General features: G+C 42.9%; 3 protein-coding genes across 12 annotated transcripts in view; 2 read left to right on the top strand and 1 right to left on the bottom strand.

Moving 5' to 3' along the window:
* Window positions 1–27635, top strand: part of CC2D1A (coiled-coil and C2 domain containing 1A) — a 149059-nt gene extending 121424 nt beyond the window's left edge. Inside the window, exons 4-14 of the mRNA XM_042455734.1 lie at window positions 3432–3490; window positions 4486–4537; window positions 7645–7744; window positions 8348–8438; window positions 10659–10790; window positions 11371–11426; window positions 21628–21694; window positions 22941–23067; window positions 23435–23511; window positions 23737–23784; window positions 25427–27635. Of these exons, the coding sequence (XP_042311668.1) occupies window positions 3432–3490; window positions 4486–4537; window positions 7645–7744; window positions 8348–8438; window positions 10659–10790; window positions 11371–11426; window positions 21628–21694; window positions 22941–23067; window positions 23435–23511; window positions 23737–23784; window positions 25427–25447 (830 nt within the window). The 3' untranslated portion in view covers window positions 25448–27635. The remainder of the gene's footprint in view (window positions 1–3431; window positions 3491–4485; window positions 4538–7644; window positions 7745–8347; window positions 8439–10658; window positions 10791–11370; window positions 11427–21627; window positions 21695–22940; window positions 23068–23434; window positions 23512–23736; window positions 23785–25426) is intronic.
* The window catches only part of ALKBH7 (alkB homolog 7), a 511499-nt gene that overhangs the window by 83033 nt on the left and 400794 nt on the right, over window positions 1–27672 (top strand). The window lies entirely within an intron of this gene.
* Window positions 1–27672, bottom strand: part of RFX1 (regulatory factor X1) — a 156168-nt gene that overhangs the window by 887 nt on the left and 127609 nt on the right. The window lies entirely within an intron of this gene.

Below are 27672 nucleotides of genomic sequence, written 5' to 3'. Positions count from 1 at the left end.
TAATAATAATAATAATAATAATAATAATAATAATAATAATAATAATAATAATAATAATAATATAATAATAATAATAATTTTTTATTTATATACCGCCCTGTGGCGAACCAATCCAGGCGGTTTACAACATTAAAATAACATACAGCATAAAAACAATATATTTCCCTCCCTCCTTAAAAAGTTATTAAACAACATATCTAATTTAAAACCACAATAACTAGTTAAAATAACAATAAATTAAACAAAATAATACCAACCAATAAACCACTGCAACTTCAGTTCTAAAGAAAAGGGGGCTTTGGAGACATTACTGAGGAGGAGGGAAATCCTGGGATCCTGAGGCCGGGATATTTCAGTCTGGGAAGGCCTGCCTGAAGAGATGCCATCTCTTGTCAAATAACAGTACAATCAAAACTCAAATGTGCCTTGGATATTGGAGGTTAGGATGAGGCAAAATCCCTTTCTGCCAGCAGAAATTCTCTTTTGCCAGCAGAAATGTTCTTCTGCCAGCTGATCCTAGAGATCTACTGTCAGAGCTGCTCTGCTAACTGAAATCAACTGCAGAAGGCCCTGCCCATCAATGAAACAAAGTATGGGGCTGGGGGAGACTAAGTCACACCAGATCCAAATGTGTTTCAGGCCATGGACACAGCAACAGTGCCAGCACAAAATTAAACCAGTACGTATGAGAGTGATTCAATTTGATTTTCAGCATCCAAGGCTGGATGTGGTTTGTATTTAGCACAGCTTCACCTAACCTAGTGTCATCTTAGTTAGCCCTGGGCCATCTTGGCCTGTTAGAATTGCTCGCAGTTGTGTAAGTCAGGATTGAGGAATCATTAACCCTCAGGTTGTTTGGCACCTGGATCTCCAAGAAGCCTAGCTGTCATGGTCAGGGTCAGAGTTATGGGCATTATTGTCCAAAGCTAGAGTGCCAAAGATTCCCAGTACCTGATGTAAGTAGAACTTCTATGTTCAAGGCAATGCATTTCTGAAGAATTAACCGGAGAAAGTGGACAAAGAATAGGAGAAGGTCATTGTCATTATGTTCTCCTTGTGAATTTCCTCAGTGGCATCTGACTTGCCCCTTTTTAGAGTAAAAATACTACACTCAAGGGATGTTGGGTATCATCCAGCAAGGCAAACTGATAGTCCAAAATTATGATTCTCCTGTCAAAATGAGCAATGTGGTTTTTTGTGGGTTTTTCAGGCTGTGTGGCCATGTTCTAGAAAATTTTCTTCCTGACGTTTTGCCAGCATCTGTGGCTGGCATCTTCAGAGAAAATTTTCTAGAACATGGCCACATAGCCCGAAAACCCCACAAAAAACCATGGATGCCGGCCATGAAAGCCTTGAACTTCACATGAGCAAATGTGCATTTTCTCTCATTCTGTTCCTCCTCCTTACTATAGAATTTAGTCCTTGCTAACATCTTTTCATTTACCTATACTGTAGAATGCTCCACATGTTCCTCTACTCCTCCCCATCTCTCTTTCTTCCCCCACCCCATAACTGGCTCCTGAGTGTGTTACTGAGGAGGGCAGAAGCCACAGTGTTCAGCTGAAGAGTGTTAAACCAAAACACACTGTATATACTCATGTATAAGTCTAGAAATTTAGGTCAAAAAATTGATCCAAAAACATGAGTCGATCTATCCATGGGTCAAAGTGAGTACTGTACTTTAACTCTTATTTTAAAAGAAGCATCCTCTGGTGAAAGGCAAGAATATAATCCGTACTGGAAGCACTGATCCCCTCTATTCTGTCATACATCCAGCCTTTAGTGTGAGCACAAACAGTTATGCCTACTAAAATTTTGTAAATTCTTTGGCACTGTTTTCCTTTGCTTTGTCCTTTACATAATTTGTTAATTTCCCTAAGTTTTACCCCCGACCTATCCATGGATCATATCAAAATCCATAATTTTGTTCCCCAAATCCGCCTTCAACTTATACATGAGGTCAACATGTAGTCAAGTATATATGGTAAAAATGTTTGCTTTACCTTGGAGAGGGGAAAGCTATAACCACTGTTGATTCAGAGAAATAGCACAAACCCAGAATTCTATCTCTGTAGACTATCTTTAGAGTGGCTAAGCAGGCCTGTATATTCTGATTTATTCATTCAGTTTACACCCCCAAATGCAAATTCAAGGCAGCTAACAATAAAATAACTGTCAAACTTATAAAGTGATGGGGACCTGCCAGATCAGTTTTCTTGCCTGGGTAATTGCCAAGGTGAGCATTAGAAGTGCTGCCAGGGTCTATTGTTGTTACTGATTCCTTGCATGCACAGTCCAAAGAAAATAAACAAGTTCTAACTGAAGGATATTTTTGAAAAATTATTTGTGTATTTGGAGTCTGGAAAAGAACATGTCTGGAAGGAGAAGAATCAAAACCCTTTTGTTTTTGTAGTAGCAAAGAGCCTATGTGCTCTTTGTGTGTGGGAGATGGAGGGAGGGAAAACAAACTTGTTGAGAGGTCAAGAACTTCTTCAGCTACCATAACCGCATGAAACAGGAAGGCATCTCAACTGAGAGACAGATAGATGTAAGACTGGCTGAGGGAGAAGAATTATGAAAACACTCTGTGGAAGAAAATAATGCTTTCATGGGCAGTGGGGAGTCTGCAGTCACTTCTAGGTCAGTCCTGGGAAGCTGGTCATCTAAAAATACAGACTGCTTCTGTCACACTTTTGTAATTGCTTTTGTAAGTCATGCATTTAGATAGGTCACCAGAGGCGGGACATACACTGTGCTTCATGAACACTTCCAAGTCTCCAAATAGCTCCTTCCCAAGAAGTGGAGTGCATGGGAGACAGGAGAGTGTTCTGCCTATTTCACCTATTATCTCCTTTGTCTTGACCATCATACACCTCTTCTGTCCTCTGTGTGGCTTGCTTTCACCACACAAAAGATAAATTGAATTTGAGAGAGAATCTGAATTCTTTTGAAGCATGTTCCCTTCCCTTTATTTTGTAAGCCATGCATTTGGCTTTTGCAACCTAAGCAAGTACAGATTCCAATAAAGGTTGGATTCTTCTAAAACTACCTTTGTTTCAGGCCTTCTCCAGTAATTGAGTTTCTGACCTCTGGAGAACCACAGGCCAAAAAGTTGTACAAAGGCCAGGACTCTCTGGGGAATTTGGGTGTTGTAGGCACCACAAAAGTGGTGTGCAAAGAGCTGATCAGGGCAGACTTCTGATTGGGGCATTGGCCTCCACATAACTGGTGATGTGCAACCTTTGTGTCTTGAAATTCAGCACACCCTACAGCTGCTACGCTGGAGGTATTTCTTTTAACAGCTCTTCATTGTTGGGCAGGGAGTTTGTGTTTTGTTTTTTTCTGCTTCAAGGTTTTTAATATAAAAAGGTTTCCTGACTGTTGTTTGGTCTGTTTTTCTCTCTCTTTTTTTTTTCTTTTTCTTTTTTTAGGCATGTCTCCAAATGATTTAGATGCCTTTGTACGCTTTGAATTCCCCTATCCCAATGCGGTGAGTCAGAACAGCTTCAAACATTGTTTGGCGTGTATAGAAAGCAGCCAATTTTAGTTTTCCATGTCTTGATATGTGTTAGGGATTCTCATCATTCTGGAACCTGTAATTTTAAATACATTTTGAGAAACTTACACTGAAACTGAGACACTGGCCACCCTGGGGTGCTGCCTTGTTACAAAGGAAAAGCAGTTTGCCTAAGAAATGAAGATGGAATAGGTTTGGTTGGAGCCCTAAATACCAAACCATGTCCCTCTGCAGAAAAAGACCCATTTCAGAGAAGGAAATAGATGAGGTTGAGAGAAAGCGTGCCTCTCCTCCAGAAAAGGCACGCAGGCAAACCACCCTCCCCAAAGAACCACTTTTAAAACACTTCCCTCAAAAAAGCAAAACATGGAACACACATGCACATATGTGGACACAGAAAAGAATAAAAAATGATCTAAAATAACTGCTCATTACATACTATCCCACCCAACCCCCAGCCCTGGATCATTTCTTGTTTGTTTGAAAAATGGCAGTGGAAAACCACAATTTCATCAGGTGGCTGGATATACTGTAGCTGCTCTGAACAGAGTCGTCCTTTCTTTTCAAAGAGTGCCTCTGGGCTTATGTGAGACCTGAAGGCATTCTGGAGAAGGGAAGGGAAATGAATGAGGTGGCGGGAAGCTAACACATTGCTCTGCAAAAGCTCATGATCATAAAAGGACAAGAAAAAAAGAAGCAGATTAATAAATTAATAAATAATAAGATACATACATAAACAAAAAGAGGGAGGTGGTGGCATCAGTAGATACCAAAGAAGATGCTGCGTTGGTGACCCTGCTCTGTTGCGTGAAAGGCATCTATTTATAGGCATCTAATGCAGATGTTGGGGAAAATATTAATTTGTAAAGTTATAGTGACTGATGATGATTGGTGATGGCTTTTTGAGATGCTTCAGTCAGGTCACATGGAAGTCGGGTTCTCATTACCTTGCTTTCTGTTTTTCTCAGGAGGAAGCTCAAAAAGACAAGACCAATGTGATCAAAAATACCAATGCTCCTGGTAAGTGTGTGTGAGATTTCAACCATTTCTACAAGAAAGAGTGCTGACTTGCCTTCCCAAGTTTGCAGTAATTACGTGGGGCACTAGTTTGTTAGGTTTCTAAAAATTGTGATAGTATGGGGGAAAGGGACATTTTTATTAGGAATCCAGCAGGGAAAGTTGAAGTTTCCCCTCATCCTTAATCCTGAATCTCTCTTTTTGTGTGTGAAGGGGGAAAGGGGATAGCACATAAGCAATTCTCAAGCCTCAAGGTGAATCCATCAGTGAATGGGTTGATTTGATATCTGGGCCAGGCAGGAGTCACAAGATCAAAAATCTGAGTTTAAGTGCATGTATTGTAAGCTTCTTCCACAGTTCTTCCTCCTTCCTTAGCCCAGGACAGATATGTCAACTTCTCTCATTCCTGGTTGCCAGCTGTATTCTTCTGTTACACTCCCTCTTTCTAGCAAGCCTTTTTCTTCTACCACAACAAAGCTACTATTAAATGTTGTGGAAAACATGGCATGTTTGCAAGCATTTAAACTCATGTGTAGTTAGGAAGAACAACCTTGCACCTAGGATAGAGGAAGATGTCGCAGGTCAAATGTGTGGTAATTCTATGAAACACTGATGTGTACCCTTGACAGACTCTCTTACATGGTTGGATACCTTTTCTCCATACTATCTTGTGTTCCTCACCTGTCTCTGGCACCTGGCTGGGTGTGCAGGAGGGATAGGAAATGTGTTTGACAGGATCAGGATGTGGTTTTCACAGGGAGCAGAAAAGAAGGAAAAGGATGGGGTGGAGAAGCAGAAAGGCTTCATCTTGGCTTCTCTGTGGAGAAGCTTGATTGCCTGAAAGATGAGACTGATACATGTCCTTGTGTAGAAGATGCTTTTGTGGATGTGGCCAGAACTTAGAAGAGTTATTCTTTTAAACTACAGTTCCCAGAATCCCCTTAAAGACCATGTTTAACATAGATTTGAAGGCAAAGAACAGGAAGGTGCTGATAGGCCTGGTGCCCAGTGATTCAGAGAGTGCACTTGAAGCACTGTTGCCACAGAAACTTTCTTCTTGAGCTTCAGGGCCAAATGCCAGTCAGCTGAAGGGTTTCATGGAAGCTGAGGGGAAAAACATCAAAGTAACTGCCAGACTTTGCTTGCCTTCATCTGAATCATTTACTTCTCATCTTAGTGTATTTCTGCGTAGCTGGCAGGGTGAAGTGGCAGCATTGGAAGTACACTTTTCATTAGTCTTGTCAATCTAAATATTCTTGATGATCCGGAGAACTGGTTGAGTTTTACCAAAAATAAATAAATAGAAGATAATTGAGAGTACTGCTTTGCCTTCCGGGCAGTCTCAAGGCCCAGTTTAAAGTGTGGGTATTAACCTTTAAAGCCCTAAATGGTATGGGGCCAGCTTTCCTAAAGCAGCATCATATCTTGTAAGTACCTAAGTAAGGGGCCATTCCCACTGGGCATATAATGCGACGTATATCACTGTGATTCTGACTCGGTTTTTTTTTCCCGAGTCATAATCGAATCTGACCCATCATTCCCATTAAAAACGGGTGCAAACAGACCCGAGTTTTTTTACCCCTGTGTTCGTTCCCATTGGTATTTTCCCCGTGGTAATTTGAAGTGGGTTATTTTGCTCCCCGTTCCCATTGCCCTTCCGGAACCTCTTTTTTAAAAAGCAGCTGTCAATAAAGCGCCTAAACGCTTGATGTCACAGCCAGTCAGTCACTTAGGTGCTTTTCCCCTCAGGGAAAGGGAAAAGGGAGCCTCTATTCACCCCAAATCCTTTTGCATCCCAGGCTCTTCTGTGTCTTCCCATAGTCCATCTGGGAAAGAGAGAAGAAGCCTCTATTCCCTCCAAATCCCTTTGCGTCCCTCATTGCTCCCTGGGCTGTCTGGGGGGCGATCAAGCAGGCATGTAATACAAAGTCAATCTGCTGCAAAAAAAGAAAAAAGAAGAAAAAATAAGAGTTAAATATGGTGTTCAGTGGGTCTCTTCACACGTTGGTCTATGAATGTGGAGCAGGGGAGAGGTTGCAGGGGGCGTAATGTGTTTACTGCATTTGGAGGTCAATGTAGCATGATCACCTTACCCTGCTTCCCACTCCACCAAGGGAAAGACTATGCGAACGGGAGAAAATGGCGCCAGTAATGCAGGAAAGAGAACAAGCGGGCAACATCCCCCACAAAATCAGAGCAATGACGATAGAATGTGCATTCAAATGGGAATGATGCACCTATAATTTGATTCTTGATCCGCGTTATAAGCCAGTGGGAATGGCCCCTAAGATTCAGAGGCCCTTTTCTACTTGCCTCCACTGAATGCTGTCATCTGGGTGGCTACACTAGAGAGAGGGTCTTTCTCATGGTGATACCCTGTCTCACAAATGCCTTCCCCAAAGAAGTGTGTCCCATCCTTGGGTTGTGATCTTTTCAATTCCAGGTGAAGAACAGTTTTAAAAATATATCTTCCAGGATTTTGTAGTCCCTCCATTAAAAAGAAATCTTAATGTGTGTAGCAGGTCCTTGTACTGCTGCTGCCTTCCGCTGTTTGTATTTTCAGATTTCCTTCTGTGGATTTTAAAACATATTTATTTTTCTATTTTCTGGTTTTGACCCTTTTTTGTAAGCCAGCTAGAGAGATTCAGTGGTTGGACAGAACAGAAATGCTACAGATAACTAAATAATGCTGTGGTAACAGATAGATATCTCTGTAGCTGAATCTGATCCAAGATTTCTTTTTGACAGTCCACAAGTGTTTGGGAAGAATAGCCTCTTCCCAGTGCAGCATCATTATAATACCGTTAACATGTACAGGAGCTAATTTAACTCAGACCTAAATGTTTGAGAATGAGGTAAGTCTTCCAAATGCCTGGAGAAGAAAGCCTTGAAACACACTCTCCTGGAACCCAGTTCAGAGGTTGGGTTGGGAAGATGACTTTCTTAGACTGTAGCTCCCAAAATCCCAGCCAATATGGCTTATGGAGGATGTTGCTGTCCACAAAAATAGCCTTTCCAAACTTAGCCCAGTTCAAATAACACAGTGGTTACTCTTGATTCACACCTGATGTCAGCTAACATTTTGGCCTGTTTACTTCCTCTAACATTAGAATTCCAAGAGAAGTTCAAGCTGTTTATTAATCGGGGACATCGGGGACTCAAGCGAGCCATTCAGACTAAAGCCATCAAGTTTGAGGTTGTCCATAAAGGGTGAGCATCATGAGCCTCTAGAGCTGTTGGAGCAGGGATGAATGTTGCCGCCAGCAGTCAGTTGTGGTATTTATTGTAAAATACAGACAGAAGGTCTAGTAATAATGATCCTGATCCTCATCTACTTAAAGCATAGCAAAGATAGAAATAGAACCCAGTCTTAAAGCAGGGCTGAGCAAAGTTATGCCTAGGGGCTGCAAATAGCCCTAAAGGCTATTTTGTTGCCCTTGATCCCTCCAGCTCCCTTGGACTGTCCATTCTCTATCTCCCCTAAATGTGGGTAGCCTTTCCTGGAGACCTTCATGAGAAGGAATTCATCTTTAAATCAGTTGCACTGTTTGACATCAAAAAAGCCCATTTCTCAGAGCCAAAGGCTCCTTCTGTTTTTGTTGTTGCTTGGAGTCTGGGCAGTCTGTGAGATCTCCAGAAAGACTCAGGACACTTGCCCACCTCTGCTATATGGCGATGCTGCTATGATTTTAACTAAGCAGCAAACCATGTGGTGTTTTTGTAATTTTATGGAAAAGGGGCAAGTAGTATATTTAATGAGGCTTGGAACTGGGTGAGGCTTGTGGATTAATAGTTACTGACATTTCTACCCAGAGGGCTGTTCAAAACTGACCGAGCAGTGGGAACTGCACAATTGAAACTGGAGGCATTGGAGACATCTTGTGAAGTTCGGGAGATATTGGAGGTAGGCCTGATCTTTTTCTTTAACTCTCAGGGGAAAAAAATAAAAATAACCTTTTAGGTATGGTAGAGAATATCAGGTAAAAGAGGACAGAATGTACATTATTGTAGAGGGCTTACACTTATCTCTTTATTAATGAGGAGGAAAAGCTGAAACATAAAAAAAATTAATTATATTCCTGCTACAATGCACATGGAAATTGCAAAGAAAGAAAGAAAGAAAGAAATCAGTTTTTTAATTTAAAAAAACGTAACTTTATTTCATGGACTGATAGAATATGTAAACTCATGTTAAAGGGAAAACTTTCAGGCTTTTATGAACCCCCCAAAGAACTAGAAAGCACTAGGAAATTTATTGAAAAATGCCTTTGCAAATAAGAGCAAATGGGATATGCCCGCTCCACTACACTATAAACAATTTCTGAAACTTGTTCAACATTTCCAATAGACTTTCTGTACAGCAAGCTTCACAAGAGGCTCCGTGATATGAAGAAACAAGAGACTTAATTAACAGGCCATGTGTACTCTATGTTGTGTTATGTTTACCTTAAGTTAAACTGTACATTGTTATACTTGATATGTAATAAATATTAATAACTTTCAGACATGGTATGCATGTAAAACTAAGCCTTCTACCTAGATTGAGAATGACTTGAGTAAAACTGGACAGGCTACTTTTGCTTTGAGCTTACACAGAATTTCTCTGCTGCTCTCTGAAAAAGTAGTAATTGCCCTTTTTAGGTCTTGAGCCCATTATGCCCTCATCTGTTCAGACAATCTGAGTGCATCAAGTGCTCAAGAGAAGCTCAGGTTTGCCATAAATCTACCAGAACACAACACCACTTTTCAGGTGTAGCAACTCATCCTGTAAACCCTTTTGCAATTAAAGGTGCTGGTCCCCCTCACTGGCTTTCTCCTCTTGGCAGATTAATATCTTTTTATTAATTGTAGCCTTTTGAAACTGTATTGATAATTAAAGTCACTGTTGCTATTCTTGTATTGTGTTTCAAGTGGTTTCAGCCTATATGATTTTGTATTCTAGAGGAGTAGCTGTGTTAAGTCATTGCAGCAAAAACCAGAGGTTTTTATTCTGTCCAAACTAACAAGTTTATAAATGTAGCCTAAAGCCTCTTTGTGTTTCCAAGTGTTACTGTTTTTAAAACTCTATATGGGTCTTGTTCAAACCACTTGTAGTGGTTCCCAAACTCTGGTTCTGCAGATGTTTAGGACTTCAGCTCCCAGAAGTCCTTATTTTTGACGTGCGGTTGCTGCAGCCCTGATCCAACGCTGAAAGGGGCGGCAGGACTCCACACCTTTGGAGCTGTCTGTACAGCCCCTAACTGAGCGAAATAATGTAGCATAAGCTCTTGTAGACTTGGTCTATTTCCTCAGCTGCAAGTCTATGAAAGCTTATGCTACACCTTCTTTTGCTCAGTTAGTCTCTCAAAGGTCCTACAAGATCCCTTTTCATACTGATAACTCCATACTAACATGGCTGTCTGAATGCTAGCACCAAGTATCCACCTCCTCCCCTCCCCAAGTTCTAGAGTGCAACTGAAACCTTTGAGTTCTGTTAGCCTAGACTACCCCTCCCATGCTCCACCTCTTCACCCAAGCCTTAAAGGAATAGCATTGGCCTGAAGCCTAGCACTCCTTCATCTCTCTAGGAGCACATGCTAGCCACATTGCTGGCACTGCCAGATTGGCTGCAGGGAACATGGAGCTCTTGGAAGAGGGTGTGCTATCCCAGTGCTGGAGTTAGCTCAAAGGTTGGCAGTATCACTCCGAGTCTTGGCCACAGAAGTCTCCGGTTCTCTGGTGATGCCTAGGCCTGACATTTCTGCTGTCAGCACTGCTTCCTCAGCCTCTGAGTCTGTATGTTCAAATCACACTACAAGATTCCTGGAACATTGGCAGTAGGCCACATTAAGCAATTTTTTGAGAGAGCAATCTAGACATGTCAGCAAATAAATTATGGGTTTGGGTTACATCCAACTTCTGACTTAGTCAGTCTCCCTGCGTCCTTAAGAGAGCAATTTCTCCAGGTTTTGTTGTGTCATCTGTAGGGTAACAGGAATGACAGGTATGTCCTGCTTGTTAAATAGTACACACTGAAGAGTGGAACAAATTAAATAAGCGTGGGATGCAATTCAGCATATAATTTATGTCTTCTCCTGGATTGTGTGGTCTTGCTAATCTTTATATTTTCCTTTCTCCTACCTAGCTTTTGGATGGTCGCCGGCCCACAGGAGGCAAGATAGAAGTAATTGTCCGCCTCCGAGAGCCATTGACTTCCCAGCAACTGGAGACAACAACAGAGAAGTGGCTGGTCATTGATCCTCTCACTATGCCACCAGTAAGAATCAAGTGGTTCTACATTTTGCATGGCCTCTATTCATTGAGATCGTATCTGATATTAGAGCACTGTACAAACATTTCTGAATACGGCTTTATGTAGAGCTCTGGTCTCAGTCTGAACACTGGTGTGTTGCTGGGATTATTGTGAAAAACTGGTATTCTTAGAAAGCTAAACTGGGAAGTACTGTGCTAGAACAAAATTCTTTAGCATTTATGTAAGTAAATGTGTATATTCTTGGCTTTATTGCCAAGGCTGATGTTCTTGGGCTGTCATACAGCTTGACATCTTTGAGTGGAGATGAACACCTCTGCACCAGACATAGAATGGATCCACACTACACAGTTATGGCACTATATATAAAGATATTATGCTAGCTGCTGTGGTTCCATCCATGCAGTTGTTCAGGGTGGTGCAGTAGAACTCTCTAAGCAGAGAATTCTAATTAGCCCACCAAACTACAAATCTCATGATTACATAGGACAGAACCATGGCAGTTAAAGTGGTATCAAAATGCTACTATTGTGAAATGTGGATACACCCATATAACGACTTAACAGCCTCAACTTTCTCCCCACAGGTTGCACTTCCCAAACCCAAAGCACCTTTACCTCCTGGGAAGAATGTGAGCAATAGGTAAGTGTGTTCTTTGTTGGGATCTTTTCAGTGTGTGTTCCAAACGTAACATCTAGGAGCGATCGTACATTTTCTTCTTGACACTCTTCATTCTTTTTACTTCACCCAACAAATAAGAAGGCAAACCACCACCACCCCACCAGCAACAAGACAGAGAGGGCTGCCTCAGCAGACAACTTTAGGGTGGCATGAAGGGCAATGGAGCCTGAACCACCCAGGACAGTTTGCCCAAAGGGACTCAATGCAGCAAGCCTTACTCGCTTGGTTTTTATTTTAATTTGTTTGAATATGATTTATCATAGAAAGGAGGGATATAAATTGCGAAATCATTGGACAAGAGGTATACAAGAGCCACATTAATACTTGTTTCACAGAAGACATTCCTGGTGTACCGTGTCCAATAGGTCAGATCTGTCCCTTTCCTCCTCTGTGACCTCCTGACTCTTCATGTAGTGCTACATTGTATTGGCTGGGCTTTCTGATAGGACGACCTCTGCAAAATAACAGTCCTACCATGACAAGAAATCTACTTTTAATCACTGTTATATATATACTGCATCAGTCTTATCTGTAGAGACGTTTTGCTTGTCCATATATATATGAAAAAGAAATTAAATTACTTAGGTTAGTAATTATATTCTAGTGTACCCATACTGGCCATACAGCAAAATAAAACAAAATGCAAAATCCACAAAAGGATGTTACCTTTATTGGTCAGTCAAAATGCATAAAACACATCATGCAAGTTTTCAAAGCTCCACTGGATCCTTCATCAGGCAAAAGATGTTTTAAAATCATATGAGAGGAAGAAAAGGTGATAGGTGCTGGTGTCACAGGTCTACATTTTGTATAGATGTCTTGGCTGTAATTCATTTGGCTTGGAGGGATCTTAATGCAGACTGAGGCCACATCTCCTTGGCCATGTGAGAGACCAAAACAAAGGACAGTAAAATTTAAACTCCATTAGCCACAGTAAAGTAATTCCTCTTTACTGTCCTTTGTCTTGGTCAAGAGAGGTGTGGCCTTGGCCTGCATTGAGATCCCTAAACCAAGTGAATCACAGAAGATGTAGCTTCTACCTGTAACACCAACACCCATCACTTTTTCTTTCTCCTGTATCATTTTTAAACATCTTTTGCCTGATCAGGAAGCCAGGGGAGCTTTGAAAACTTGCATGATTTTTTTGTGGATTTTTGTTGGCCAGTAAAGGTATCACGCTTTTATGGATTTTGGATTTTGTTTTATTTTTCATGTTAGTAATCATTTTTCGAAGTAGCAATGTATCTTTGTGTGTGTCAGTCTTGCAATAGTATTCCTGGAATCACTGAAACACCTCATTGCATAAAGGCCTTTGGTGTCTTAGGGTGGTCAATACAAATGATATAGCATTCTGAAATGGGTGCGTCAGATGGGGGAAAAACCTAGTGCTTTCATACATCTGAGCTGGGTTCCCTTCTGTACAGTCCAGGTGCCATTTCTCCACAGCTTAGGTTGCTGAGGCTATAAAGCAAGAAGAGTCAAGACTGGAGCAGAATATAAGAGCCACACTGGATCAGACTAAAGGTTTGTCTCTAGTCCACAATCGGGTTTCTTACCAGATACCTCTGGAAAGCCCCCAAGTAGGTCTTGCAGACTCAGTCAACTTTTTATTCACTGATCATACTGCCATGCATGGAGCTTGAAAAGTTTAGATAGCCAGATTTGTGAGGTTATATAGGAGACCATGATGGCTCGTGCACGCAGAGGCAACCCTTTTTGCTCTGCAGGGGCTGTTGACATGGTCTCTTCTAATTTCCTTCCAGAACGGTCATCTGTTCCCTGATATAGCCAAGCCAGCTCAGATTGGACTGCCTTCTCTCAGGCCCTGGACACGCTTCCCTTGCATGGAATGTTTTGCTCCTGCCAGCTCTGGATGAGAGAAAATGTAGGACAAATAGGGAATGATGGGAGCTCTAGATGTCTCTATGAGAACAAAGGTTGAGTTGGGAACATCAGAAGGACAACGTATTTCATTCCTCCTACCAAGAGGAAGTACAACATTGCATGTTACATTATTAACCCAGAGTCCATGTGAGACATTGTGGCCTCTGAGGCAGAAAATGTAAAGGGTTTCTCCCTTCCTAAAGAGCCCTGCCACACTGCATAATCACAGGGCTATGACCCTGCTGTTAACTGTTCTGACTTCATCTTGAAAAGTTTTGCTGAAAAGTGTTTTGGGATTGCTCCCCATTTGGGTGAGGGAGAACCTAAGAAGGTTAATTAACGGAGAGGAATCCAGTTCTTGTTGAACATATTTGAGTTGTAGTTTTTCCTTCAGTTTCATGAAGTAAAGTTTCTGTTGCATTGCAAACAGTCCACGTGTGTTTGTTGGCTAAGAATGGAGTCTTGGGGAACCATGCCCAACCCAGGGGCGGGAGCCATGCCCACATTGGTGGAGAATGAGACCAGGCCCATAGGGGCAAGGACTCTGCCAGGGATGCAAGAAAGATGGTTTGCTGAACAGCAGCAACAATTATTGCAACAAGTGTTGTGTCACCAGTTACAAATTTTGGACCAGATGTATGTGGCCCAGCAAAGCGCCCAGATGTGGTTGCTGGGTCAAATAGTGGACATGATGAGAGCCCCTTGGCTGGCAGGGGGAAATGAAGGAGGAGATACTTGGACAGTAGGGATGAATCCCTTGCACCTGATGAAGATGGGGCCCCATGACAACGCTGACGCTTAAATACATTCAAGAGAGTTGCGGTGGCTTCTCGTTGGCCTCCTGATCAATGGGCCCTGATCTTGGCTCCCTGCCTTATTGGCCCAGCACAAGAGGCAGTGGATATGTTGTCACCTGGGGAGGCCAAGGACTATAACAAGGTGAAAGAGGTGATCCTCCATACCTTGAATATATCAGAGGACACGTACTGGAAGAGGCTGAGGGAGCTAAGATGGCAGCCTGGGCTGCATCCTTGTACCTTGGGCCAGAAAGTCAAAGCTAATGGCTTGCATTGGTTAAAGCCAGTGGTTTGGTCAGCGGCTGAAGTGGCCAAGTTGGTCCTTATAGAGCAATTTACTTTAGCTCTACCATCAAACGCCAAAAATTGGATAAAGTGTCATAGGCTCAGAACCTTAGACAAAACTATATTGTTGATGGAAGCATTTGTGAATGCCGACGAATCCTATCTGGGCAGAGGTAAAAGAACAGTAGACCCTCCAATTGGAAGATTGAGACGGAATGCAAGAGTGTCAGGAGAGAAGGAGCCAGACTGGGCGAGGGAAGAAGAGTCCCGCCTGAAGTGGGAAAGGGGAGCAGTAATGATAAAAGCACTGACAAGGTTGGAGGATTGAGTAGACCCATAATATCGATGGGAACAAAGGAAGCGAGCTGGAAACCCATGACATGCTTTACATGTGGTATGGAAAGTCACATGAAAAGAGAGTGTCCACTCATGGAATGTTCTGATTAGGGACCGTCCTGAGGGTGTAAAAGAGTGAAAATGAGATTCATACATGGTGCTTTAAAGGAGTACGAAACCTTCTGGGTAGAAATACAAATAGGAAAAGAGGTGAGATGTATGAGGATAGGAGTAGTGCCTACTCTTACCTGGCCTGTGTTGGTAGGGAGAGATTGGCCTCACTGGAAGAAACTGCTGCAGGACGCAAAAGGAGGGTTGGGAGAGGATTTGGAAAAGAAAAGGTTTCAGTTGATGGAGGTGAGAAGAAGTCAAGTAGTAGCCTGGCAGCAAGATGACCCTATGTTATGAGAGGCCATCAGAGAAGCAAGACCAGAGAATATGGCAGAGGGGTACGGTCAGGGGCCTCGGTTTGAATTACATGGAGATTTGGCTTATTGAATTCTCCCGGACATGACTGGAGAAGGGGTAGAGGCTAAGTTGTTGGTATCAAAAGCATTAAGGGCGGAAATAATGACTCTGACTCACAAGATTCCATTAGCCGGTCATTTGGGGGTGGAAAAAACCTTGCAACGGGTGACCCAAAGATTTTTTCTGGTGTGGAATATATGTTGAAGTGACGAATTTCAGTAAATCATGTCCACAATGCCAAAGACATCAAAAGAAAAGGACTCTAGGAGGGAAACTAATACCAATGCCAAAAATTGAAGAACTTTTCAGGAGAGTAGCCATAGATATTATAGGGCCCTTGGAGAAGTCAGCCGCGGGGCATTGGTATGTGCTGGTGGTGGTAGATTTTGCCATCAGGTATCTGGAGGCCATTCCGTTAAGAACTACTCATGCCAACAGGGTAGCCCAGGAGCTGGTAGGCATTTTTTTCCGAGGGTAGGGTTCTCACAGGAAATATTGACTGATGAAGGATCCAACTTTATGAGTGAAACCCTAAAGAAAATATGGGAAATTCTCAGAGTCAAGCTGAGTTTATCATCCTCAGGCCATTGGGATGGTCGAACACTTCAATCGTACCTTAAAGTCGAGTCAGAAATTTATTGGGCAAAAACCTCAATAGTGGCATGTTTAGGACTGCTCTTGTTTGCCTTTAGGGAGGTCCCTCAGGATTCATTGGGGTTTTCGCCTTTTGAGTTAGTATATGGGCAACATCGTAGAGGTGTGTTGGATATGGTAAAAGGGATGGGAGAAAGAAGAACTCCAGGGAAAATCGGTTTTACAATATGTATTAGAAATGAGACAACACTTGGAGGAAATAGGGAAAATAGCTCGCGACAATCTGGTTAAGGCTGAACAAGAACAAAAAAAGTATTTTGATAGGAAAGTAAAGGAGAGGGAGCTAGAGGTAGGGCAAAGAGAACTAGTTTTGTTACCATTTGAGGACAATAAGTTATTTGCTCAATGGCAGGGTCCTTTTACCGTAGTAAGAAGAGTAGGTCCTGTAGATTATGAACTCATGAGAGAAGGGGATCATCTTCGTGGAAAAATCATATCAATCTTCTCAAGGCCTGGAGGGAAAGAGAGGCGTTATGTGCTGAGATGTCTGAAGAGGAGTATTCTGAGGACGATGTAGACTTGGGACTTCAAGGGGATGGACAAGACCAGGCAGGAGCTCTACCCATTTTAACCCCTCTGAATACAGAACAGCAGTTACAGGTGAGACAATTACAAGTGGAATTCGGGGACGTGTTTTCATCACAACCCAGGTGTAATTCCTTGATAAAATATCCGATTAGGACAGAACCAGGAGTAATTGTAAGGGTACCATTATGGCCCTGGCCTTGGAAATTGCAAGAGGTTATAAATAAGGAGGTTGATATTATGTTGCAAATGGGGTGATTGAAAAAGCTAGAAGCCCCTGGTGGAGCCAACCTGTCGTAGTACCTAAGCCTGATGGGCCGATTAGGTTCTGTATTGACTTTAGAAGGTTGAATGCCATTTCTAAATTCGATGCCTATCAGTTAATCTGCTGGAAAGGTTAAGACAGGTCAAATATTTATCGTCTTTAGATTTCACAAAACTAGAATTATCAGTAGAGGATAGAGAAAAGACAGCATTTGAAACCCCAAAGGGGTTATACCAGTTTACCAGAATGCCTTTTGGGTTACGTGGGGCTGCAGCCACCTTTCAAAGATTGATGAACCAAATTTTATCGGATCTACCCTCGTGTGTAGCTGCATGATCATATGATGATCATATATATGATGTGATCGTATAAGCGATTCGTGGCAGGACCACTTAGACCATCTCCAAAAAGTGTTGACAGCCCTTCGGCAGGAAGGACTCACGGTTAACCTGAGGAAATGTGCCATTGCCTGCCAGGAGGTGAAATACCTGGGGCATAGAGTAGGCAAGGGAGTAATACAACCCTTAACTGATAAGGTAGTCCAACTGAAAGATTGGGTTAGACCCAACACTAAAAAGCAGGTTCATCAATTTTTAGGATTGGCTGGTTATTATCGAAAATGTATCCCCCATTTTGCCCACATTGCTGCCCCTTTGACCAATCTCACAAAAAAGGCACAACCTTGCCGCATATGATAGGGCCCATCTGAGGACCGTGCCTTTGAGGTGCTGAAGCATTCCCTTTGTAGTTATCCCCTATTGAGAGCTCCTGATTTTTCCAGACCACTTGGGCTGCAAACAGATGCTTCTGAGTTAGGACTGGGAGCGGTCTTAACTCAGGAGTGGGAGGATGGGGAGCATCCAGTGGTGTACTTGAGTCGCAAATTGTAACCTGCAGAAACAAGGTATGGAGCTATTGAGAGGGAAGCTTTAGCAGTTAAATGGGCCATTGTGTCCTTACTTTATTATCTGTGGGGCTCAGCCTTCACCTTAGTAAAGGGGGGGATCATGCTCCCCTTCAATGGTTAGCCTTGATGAAAGATGGCAACCCTTATTTAACTCGTTGGTATATGGCCCTACAACCGTATGCTTTTACTGTTCGTCATAGAAAAGGAGTTCTGAATAATAATGTAGATTCCCCTCCCCCGACAGGGATCATACATGCAGCCATGCCCACCAGCCCTCTATGTAGCCAGGCAGAGGAGCAGTATTGGGTTGGTGGACTGAGAGCATGGAAGAGAGCTGTGGAGGAAGGGAAGGGGAGCATCATGATGAAGAACTGCTGGCTAAAGAACTGAGACCCCAAGAAGAAAGCAAGCCTGAAGAGAAAGGGTCAAGGGTCAAGGGAGAGAAATCTAAGAAATGAGGGACAGGTGGCCGGAGGGAGGAGGAGAGTGAACGCAAGACGGAGACACGGTGAGGCAGACGGGACAGGGAGAGTGATTAGGAGTCCAAGGGGAGCGGGCTGGCTGATGACTCTACAACAAAGCCAAGAAAGACCATCTAGAGGGCCCCATATGGTGATATTGAGAGACCCCTGGTGGGAAGGCAAGCTGAAGCCTTGGAGGACCAAGTTTGCAGGCTGACACCTATCTCGACGGGAAGGAAACCTAGAAGGTACCTGGTGAGATGAGTGAGGCCAGAGGTGGGAGCACGGCCCAAGACCCCTTATAGTGGAAAAGGCAGAGTGGGAAGTTGCTGAAAAGTGTTTTGGTTGAGGGAGAACCTAAGAAGGTTAATTAACGGAGAGGAATCCAGTTCTTGTTGAACATATTTGAGTTGCAGTTTCTCTTTCGGTTTCATGAAGAAAGGTTTCTGCTGCATTGCAAACAGTCCACATGCGTTGGTTGGCCAGGAATGGAGGCTTGGGGAACCATACTCAACCAAGAGGCGGGAGCCACGCCCACATACAGTCTTGCTTTTCTTGTTGAGCCAAAAAGAAAGCAACCCTGGCAGGTTTTTCAGAGAGACAGTATTCCTTTTTCCCAGGGTTAGGGCCTGGAATGAGACAGATTGAGATTGTCTTGTTGAAAAGATAGACAACCAGCATGTTGTAGCGTTTTGACTTTTGGACTGTGACTCTGGAGACCAGAGTTCAAAATCCCTGCTCAGCTATGGAGTCCCACTGGATGACCTTAGGCAAGTCACATTCTCTCAGCCTTATAGGATGACATTGGCAAACCTCCTCTGAACAAATCTTGCTAAGAAACCCCCATGATAGGTTCACCTTATGGTCACTTAGAAACAACTGGAAGGCATACAACAACAACAGGTTGAGAAGAGTCATGGTTGGATTTTTGACTGTCAGTGGTCCTTATCACACGTGAAACTGGAACTCTAAACCAAAGTGCTTCCATAGCCCTTCCGTGGCAAGGGGGAAGCGGCATCACTTCGAATCCAAAGCAATTCACGTGATGAACTATCACACATGAAGGACAAAACTGTAGTAATTACTAGGTCAAAGTGGAGTGAGTGCACACTGTATCACCATACCAGTACATACCATGCAGATTCAATTATTCGAATTGGGACTCTTGCACATGCTCAGTGGGGATCTGAACGCATTGTGAACCTTTGCACTTCCGGGGTGAAGAAGGGGGCCACTTCCTGGTTCCACTTTCACATGAACGCTATTCTCATGTGAATGATAGCTTCATGTTTCTTCTTCTCTTCTATGTTATTCTATTTTTTTCTGATTTACTCTAGAATGTGTCCTGGGTCCTCTCTGTCAGATTTCCCTACATCCCCCAACTGCTTCCTAAGAATGTATCCGGTTTCCCTTATTCTCCATGCTCCCTAAAGTACCACCTCCCTGAATCCAATCCAATCTCCTTACCTTTGTAACAGTTGCCTTCTCTTAGGTTGCATCTGCACTGGCGAGATAATCCGGTTTGACTCCACTTTAACTGTCCTGGCTCAGTATTATGGAATTCTGGGAACTGTAGTGTCATGAGACATTGAGCCTTCTCTGCCAAAGAGCTCTGGTGCCTCAGCAAACTAATAACTTATTATTATTATTTTAAAAATAAATTATTATTGATATTATTATTATTATTAAAACATTTTTTGGTTTTTTAAAATTATAATTATTATAATTATTCTCCATGCTCCCTAAAGTACTACTTCCCTGAATCCAATCCACTCCCCTTTGTAACAGTTGCCTTCTCTTAGGTTGCATCCACACTGGGGAATAATTCAGTTTGACTCCACTTTAACTGTCCTAGCTCAGTGCTATGGAATTCTGGGAGTTGGAGATTGTTGCTCCCCCCCGCCTCCGATGGCCCCCCCCATTGCTCCCCTCCCCCCCCCCCCCAGCCTCCTGCTTCCTTCCCTTCATCCCTGTCATCTACATCTAAATCTACCCTTCTGAGCACCAGAAGCAAATTGGGGCAAAATTGCAGCACAGCATCATGGGAAATGTGAGACTTTGGAAGTTTGGGGGGGAAGTGTACCAGGACGGAAGCAAAGTTGCATTCCACACTAGACCAATTCGGAGAGAAATCGAAGTGAGCTTAGAAGCAATTTTTGTGAATTCACTTGTTAACGAATTCGGATTCACTGTGGCTGTGCCTCGGAACGACCCCCCCTCCAATAGAAAGCAATCATGTGTGATAATACATCATGTTATGTGAATTTGCATCATTGGACCCGCAGTGACTTCGGATCAGAGCTGCAAAAACCTGTGTGATAAGGCTCAAAGTGAGCATAATGAAAGACATGAAAGAAAAATGGGGTATAGGAGAGGTCGTGGCTGGGAAACCTATGTCCCTCCAGGTGCTGATGAACTGCTACAACTTATTGTCCGTAACCCTTGTCTAGGCTGGCAGGGATAGCATTTGAAGGATGACAGGCTTCCCAGATCTGGATGAGGGTGCAAAATAGAATACTTGACTGGAAGGTTTGTGCTAGATTTTTGGCTAAACGTAATGCCACTCCAAAGGGCATTTCTCTGGTTTCTTGATCTTTAAGACCTGTCATATGGGCTCAGTAAAAGATACATATTTGGAGAAAATTTCTGTCTGCATCCCCCTAGAGAGCCACACATGGGCAGCAAGCTGATCATGAAATGCCAGCATTTTCTCCTCTTGCTCATCAGTTCCTAGCCCTCTTGCTGGTCTTGGAAAGCTGTGGCTTGCAAAGAAATAAGAAGTGAGCATGCAGTTCAAGATGCTAGATGTTCATGTAGTGTTCCAGTATGCAGACCTGGCTCTCAATGCTTCTGGAAACAAACCCACAGCAAGACCTGAACCTAGAACCCAAGCAGTATTGGGCTGCAGTTCACTCTCTGGTTTCTAAGCTAAGGGAGCTTTGTTGTTGCTGTTCATCATGGTTCATTCCATAGAGCAGACCTGCCTTAACACCCAAGTCTCATTCCTTCCCTCAGCAGGAGCCAATTCTGTCTGTGGCTTAAGTGTGAAGTTGGCAGGTGCTCACTTTTCAAACAATGCTTTGGGCTGGGGTGCTCTCCTGGACTTCTTTTCACCTCTAGAATCAGTGTGTTTCACCAGAGGCTATGTGGGTTACCTTCGGCCTCAGTGACATCCTCTGCTTTTGTGTGCCTGCCTCTCGTACAGTTTTCTTTATTATTATTAACTTCTGTCAATTCAATTTCAACTTATAGCGATCCTGTGAATGAGAAACCTTCACGATCACTGGGCATCAACAGCCTGCTCAGGTCTTGCATACTCAGGGCAGTTGTGGCCTCCTTGATTGAGTCCATCCACCTGTAATGTATTCTTCCTCTTTTATGACTGCCCTCTACTTTGCCAAGCATTATTGTCTTTTCGAATGAGTCATGTCTTTTCCAAAGTATGACAGTCTCAGTTTAGTCATCTTGGCTTGTAAGAAGAGTTCAGGCTTGATTTGCTGTAGGACCCATTCATTTGTATTTTTGGCAGACCATGGTATCCACAGAATTTAATCATGCTGTAATTTTCTTTTTCCTGTAGCAAGACTGTCTGCACTCTCCACAGTTTCAACGTGTTAGCTTTTGACAAGGAAAGGCTGGAGAGAAAGGTCAGTGATACAAATCAGGAGTGGGGTGTGATTAGTACTGCAGTTACGTCATTTTCCTGGTGTTTTGTTTTGTTTTTTAATAATGAGCCAAAAGCAGAATTTGGAGAAATTTCTCTTTCTTTGAACTCCAGTTCCCAGAATACTCTAGCCAGCATGGCCAGAGACCTTGCTAGCTGGGGAGTTCTTGGAGTTGTTGTCCAAAAAGGATTTTTTTTCTAGGCAAATGTCAGGTTCGCAACCTAAGGAGTTTGAAAACCAAGTCCCACAAAGGGATGGGAGGAGATGAAAAATGCCTGAGCTATGGGGCAAGGAGCACCAGAAGAGACCAAAATGTTTTTGCAGTCTTAAAGAGTCATATTTATGGTCTCCAGAAACAACAAACTCTTGAGGTCCTGAACAGCAAAACGGGGGGGGGGGGGGGGGGAACACCCCAAAAACCCCACTGTATTCTGTGTGCACCCACAACTAGCTGGCCCATTGCTACTGCTTTTGACTGAAGTTACTGTGGAAGGTCACTTGGAAAATCTATATTATAAACTAAAGCTGGTTTAAATGGCTATAAAGGAGGCAGGAATCTCTAGAGGGGGGTGTAGCACAGTCACAAAATGACTGTGTATAGAGTAGTCAGGGTTTAAGATCAGTTTCCATTAATGGGCCAGTAATCAGGACAGGTTCTCCTGGCAATAAATAGGTACCAAAATGCTTTCAGGGAGATGCTCCTGATTAATCAGGAATTGATCTTTGATGTTGTCTGTTAGCACCTAAGCTTTGGCCAAAACTATTTCCAGGGGAATGTGTTGTAAATGCTATTTTGAAATTTGCTCTGAATACTAGCACTCAATACTGTGGTTACTCATGAATACATTCCTAATAGAATTATGTATTGTAGTGTCATGAATGTGGGACTAGTATCCTGAGCATGAATGTGGACTAGTATCCTGAGAGACCGGGATTTGAATCCCCGCTCAGCCATGGAAACCCATTGGGTAACTTTGGGCAAGTCACCCCCACTTAATCGTGAAGGAAAGCAATAGCAAACTCCCTCTGAACAAATCATGCCAGGAGAACCCTATGATAGTCACCATAAGTCAGAGGTGACTTGAAGGCACAGATGATCTAGTTTTGGAAGAGCAGCCATTGCCTGTGTGTTTCTTTGCCAGCTAGTCAGAAGTCACCTGGGGAGTTATGTGTTCTTGTCTTTGCCTTGTGAACAGAATAAAACATACAGATCTTCTCTTGGTGGCAGATAATGACATGCAAGCAAAGTGGCCAACGGCCCCCTGGTGACCTGGTGGAGCAACATCAGAATGTCATACAGATGATCCAGTGGCAAAAGTCACAGATCCAGCATGGTGGCCCTGCTGTCCTGAAAGGTACTTGGATGGGAAAGCCCTGCCATAGAGTCCTGTTTTAGGAGGACTCCATTTCCAATGGCTGAGCAAAGGAATGTTTTCTCCCTGCATTAGATTAGTATGTAAGCAAGCAATGGTCCAGTAGAGTCAAGACAGACACTGTCAAAGTACTGAGGGTATTATTATTATTATTATTATTATTATTATTATTATTATTGATGATGATGATGATGATGATGATGATGATATCATTTACTGCCAACCCCATCCCTACCCCGTCTTATCTGTTCCCTCTGAGCTTAGCTGCAGCCCGAGTCGGAGAGTCAGCTTGACATATAAGCTATTCCATAGTTCTCTCTGATCTTTAACTCTGATCTTCACTTCACAGAGTACCTGACTCAGCTGGAGCGGTACCAGCAGTGGTACACAGAGGCAGCACGGCGGCTTGGTAGCGAAGGCAAGCGGGTATGCTCTCTTCCCTCCTTGGCTTGTCAAGTGGTGAAAACCCAATTCAATAATATTGAATTCCGTTATACAGTAGCTTCTTGATTACACTAGTCCTTGCTTTCTTGAAATCGGAAGGGATTTACTACCTATTATTTGGTCTTAGGCATCTGCTTCACTACTACTTGCGCTCTTATGTATGGGTGTACTTATTTACTTATTTACCTATTTATTTTAATTTGGCAGGAGGCAGCTAAAGATGCCCTCTACAAACGCAATCTGGTTGAGTGTGAGGTGAGTGCCTTCTGTAAGGCAGGCAGTTGTTCTCATTGCTCTTCCTTCTCCCATCCTATCCTTAAACAATCAAAACAGGTTGATAATCTTGTGCATGACCACCAAAGCCACCTTTCCCAGATACTGCACACACAGCCTTTTGTGGTCCCTTTGTCCTTTTCCAGTGGAGACCTGATTTCTTTGAAGGATGTTCAGTAATGCCAGTGGCAGGAAGGAGAATTCCCTGCATTTCCACACTTCTGGTTGGCCTCACACAGTTCTTTGTTTCTCAAGTCATTATGGAGCATGTACTCTGGGTTGCCTGTTTTTCCTAGTTATGTGTGAGAGTTGAGTAAGTTCAGAACTGGTGCTCAATGATCAGACAGTGGTATCCAAATCCAAAGCTTAATTGAAAGCAACAATCAGAACTTTACCACATCATTTCTACATCATATCTGAAATCTCATCCCTCAAACACCAAATTAAAACCATCCAGTTTTCCAGCCCCTCCTCTTTGCAAAGGTGCAAAGAGATCACCCTCCGCCTGGTTTCCTAGACAATCTCTTCCCAGCCATCAGTCCCCCTCTTTCTTCTTTAACCTTGAACTGGTGCTCATCTCTTTCATCTCTACACCCCCAACTTTGCATTCCTTCATACTTTCCTAAAACATTATTGCAGCTGCAAAGTCCAGCTTGAACCCCCTCCAACTAACTAGAACTATCTAAACCCTTTTTACACATCCTATACTATCACACTACACATTACTATTATTATTTTACCAACCTCTACAATTAACTTCAGATTATTTATTAAGGAGTGTAGTGTAGTAATCTAGCCAGAAATCACTCTTTCCCACCAGCAGGTGTCACCCCACTTTGAGGTCTCACCCATTATGGTCCACACCTCCTGCAGCCCCTTATGATGCCCCTGGTTCAGGATATTTTTTCATGGGCATAGAGGTCCTCATTGTTCAGTACATTGCCACTGAGATTAGTTTCACAGGGCTGTACCCCAACTCTGTAGTGCTCTCCACAGAGAGGCTTGCCTGGCACCTAATCAGTTTTGTTTTTGGTGCCAAGGAAATAATTTTGTGTTTTCCAAGAATTTTAGTCTGAATTTGATTCTTTTGATGTTTTCTGTATTGCTTTCAAATCTGCTGTCTTCTTAGTTCCTTATATTTTGTTTTGGTAAAAAAAAATTTAACACTTAACACTTTTGTACTGCTTTATAGTGCTAAGCCCCCTCTAAGTGGTTTTCAAGATGGGTATTCATTTTACCGACCTAGGATGGAAGGAGTCAACCTAGAGCCCTGCAGGCTCGAACTCACAATGTTTTGGCTACAATACTGGCATTTAACCACTGGACTACCAGGGTTCCCTTCTTTTTTGTGCAAATCTTGGAAATATGATTGAAAGGCAATATATAAATGTCACCAATGAATGAATAGGAGCATGGAGAAGTTACTTTCTTGGACTACAACTCCCAAGATCCACTAGCTGGCATAGCCAATGGGCATTCTAGCTAATGGGGATTTTGTGGGTGATTAGTGTCCAAACAGTAACTATTCCAAGCTCTTGAATGAATTGCTTATGCACCTCCCCTTATTCTTAAAAGAGACAGCTATGCTAGAAACATTGAGTGCCCTCTGTGTTTTGTCTTTCAGCTACAGAAATTCCGCAAATGAAGCAAAGATTAGATGGAAGCTCTCTCATCCTTCTGCCAATCATCTGTACTCTTCATGCACAGTCTTCTTCACACACAGTCTTCTTATTGTGGTGGGGAGAGCTGGCTTACTCTGGCTTACTGTGCTTGGACAGGGACATCCTTTGAGACCTTCAGTAAATGTAAGGAGTGGGGACCCCTTTGTTTCCCCCATCAATATGTGAGGCTGCCAGGTGAAAAGAGACAATCTGCGAGACAATTGCTGGGCCTTAGTGGAGAAGAGAATCTTTTTTTCTCTCTCTTTCCAGCTGTAGTGACTGGGTACATGCTCACCCTGAAACCAGTTTGAACCTGTTTATAGATCTAGTGGCTTTTTCCAGCAGTAGTCTCCAAGAATTTAGAGTATTGTAAGGGTGCTGAGAATACTTAGCCCCTGCTGCCACTGTGATTCCCCAAATCTCTTGATCCAGAGCTTTGTTAATTCAACAGACTTGACTCTGTTTTGACCAGGGAGCATAAACATGCCTAGTGTCATGGCTCCTTAGTTCCATAGGTTGGAAGGACCCCATAGTACCTGATGTATACTGAGTTTGCTATCTTTAGGAATTCTGCACCTTTAAAAACATTATAAACCCTCATCCATAGAGTTTACATTCACAAATCCCCTTATTGCTACACCCCTTGTACCCTCTTCCCATTCTTTTGCACCAAGCACTTTGCACATATCCCTTCCAAATTCTGCTTGTTTGCCCTCAGTTCTTTTTTCCTTTGGGTGCTCACTGCTTAGAATTGACCTGATCCTTCTTGTGTGATCATGGTGACTGTGGATATGGTTGTGAAGTTTTGCATGGCAGCTGTTATGAGATCCTGGCTTCTGAACTGGCATCAGATGACAGTCTTGATGGAAAATCTGCATAGATACCATCCTCCTCTCATGGCATCTGACTCCTCTGTACAGCTCATTTCAGGGAAAGAAAGGTTCTGAGCTCAGAGACTGAGGCTTTTTACTGGGTCTTGAGAACTGAGGTGCTGCCTCCCTGATTTTTATTTTTCTCCTTTCTTTTTTGCTTTTGGAACAGTCAATAGAAGATATATTGGACTAAGACCCCTCCCCCCCCCCAGTGTAGAGGCTGGAAGACTGCTGAGGATGATTTTCTTTTCCCCTTAATACCTAAATAGCACAAAGTATAGGCTTCCATCCTCCATGAATGATGCTCAGATTGATTTGAACATGAGCTCAGATGTGAGACACAATCACACAGCTGCAACCTCATGCAGCTTAGAGCGGTGTTTGTACTTGTTCCTTGTACCACTTCTACTCCATGCAGAAGGGTATCAGAGAATCACCAGTTCCTTGACCCCATCCTATCTCTGGTCCCCCTCAAAGGTTTGAGGATAGAGGAGGTATGGTGCTGTAGCCCAGGATTTAGCAACTACAGTGAGTTCAGGAGCCAGTTCTCTCCTACCAGCATCTGTTTCACAACAGAATTTGATATTGTGCAAGGAACCACTACCACCACCTCACTTTCACTTCCAAGCAAGGCAGACAGATTGGACCTTGTTCTAAAGTGAAAATGTGCTCCCAACCCCAAATTTGTCAGCACTAAGGGGGCTGCATGTAGAATATGTGTTCTCCATGCTGCTGTGGCCTATGGGCATTCATTTAGTGTGACATTACAGGAACTGGCTCCCCATTTGGCAGCTGGAAATGTAACCTTTTAATGGAATTATCCTGTATTAAATAAAAGGCATTTTTAAATGTAAGAAATTAACTCAGGGTTGCTGCTGCTCAGGACAGGTTAGGTGACAAGCTGTAGGTTAGATCCTGGACTGTCTTCCCTTCCCTCACCTTGGTTCCTTTTAAAACCAAAATGTATCCCCTCCTTGTCTCAAAATAGTGAGATAATAAAAGGGAAACAAGTGTTCTAAACAACCCTTTCCCCACTCCCATTTTCACATTTCACATTTCCTCTTGGGTATTAGGGAAATCACATCTTTTGTACAAGTGCCTGCCTCTTGAGGTTGTTGCTCAGCCAGAGGCCTTGAAAACCAATGTTAGAAGCAGAGGCCGTGAATTCGACTGTAATGGCTTTATTTTATGCTCAGAGTGACATAAATATATAAAAATTTTAAGGATGGGAATTTAAAAAGGAATCTCTGTAAGACCCAACTGGAATCTTGCACTAATAATAAAAATGTTGTTAAAACCACCTTTGCTTCTGTGTTATATAGTCACGGGTCAGATCA

The sequence above is a fragment of the Sceloporus undulatus genome, chromosome 2 (genome assembly GCF_019175285.1).
Source record: "Sceloporus undulatus isolate JIND9_A2432 ecotype Alabama chromosome 2, SceUnd_v1.1, whole genome shotgun sequence".
In the NCBI taxonomy this organism is placed as follows: domain Eukaryota; kingdom Metazoa; phylum Chordata; class Lepidosauria; order Squamata; family Phrynosomatidae; genus Sceloporus; species Sceloporus undulatus.
The sequence above is the reverse complement of the archived record's forward strand: the minus strand, read 5'-3'. Positions and strand labels throughout refer to the sequence as shown.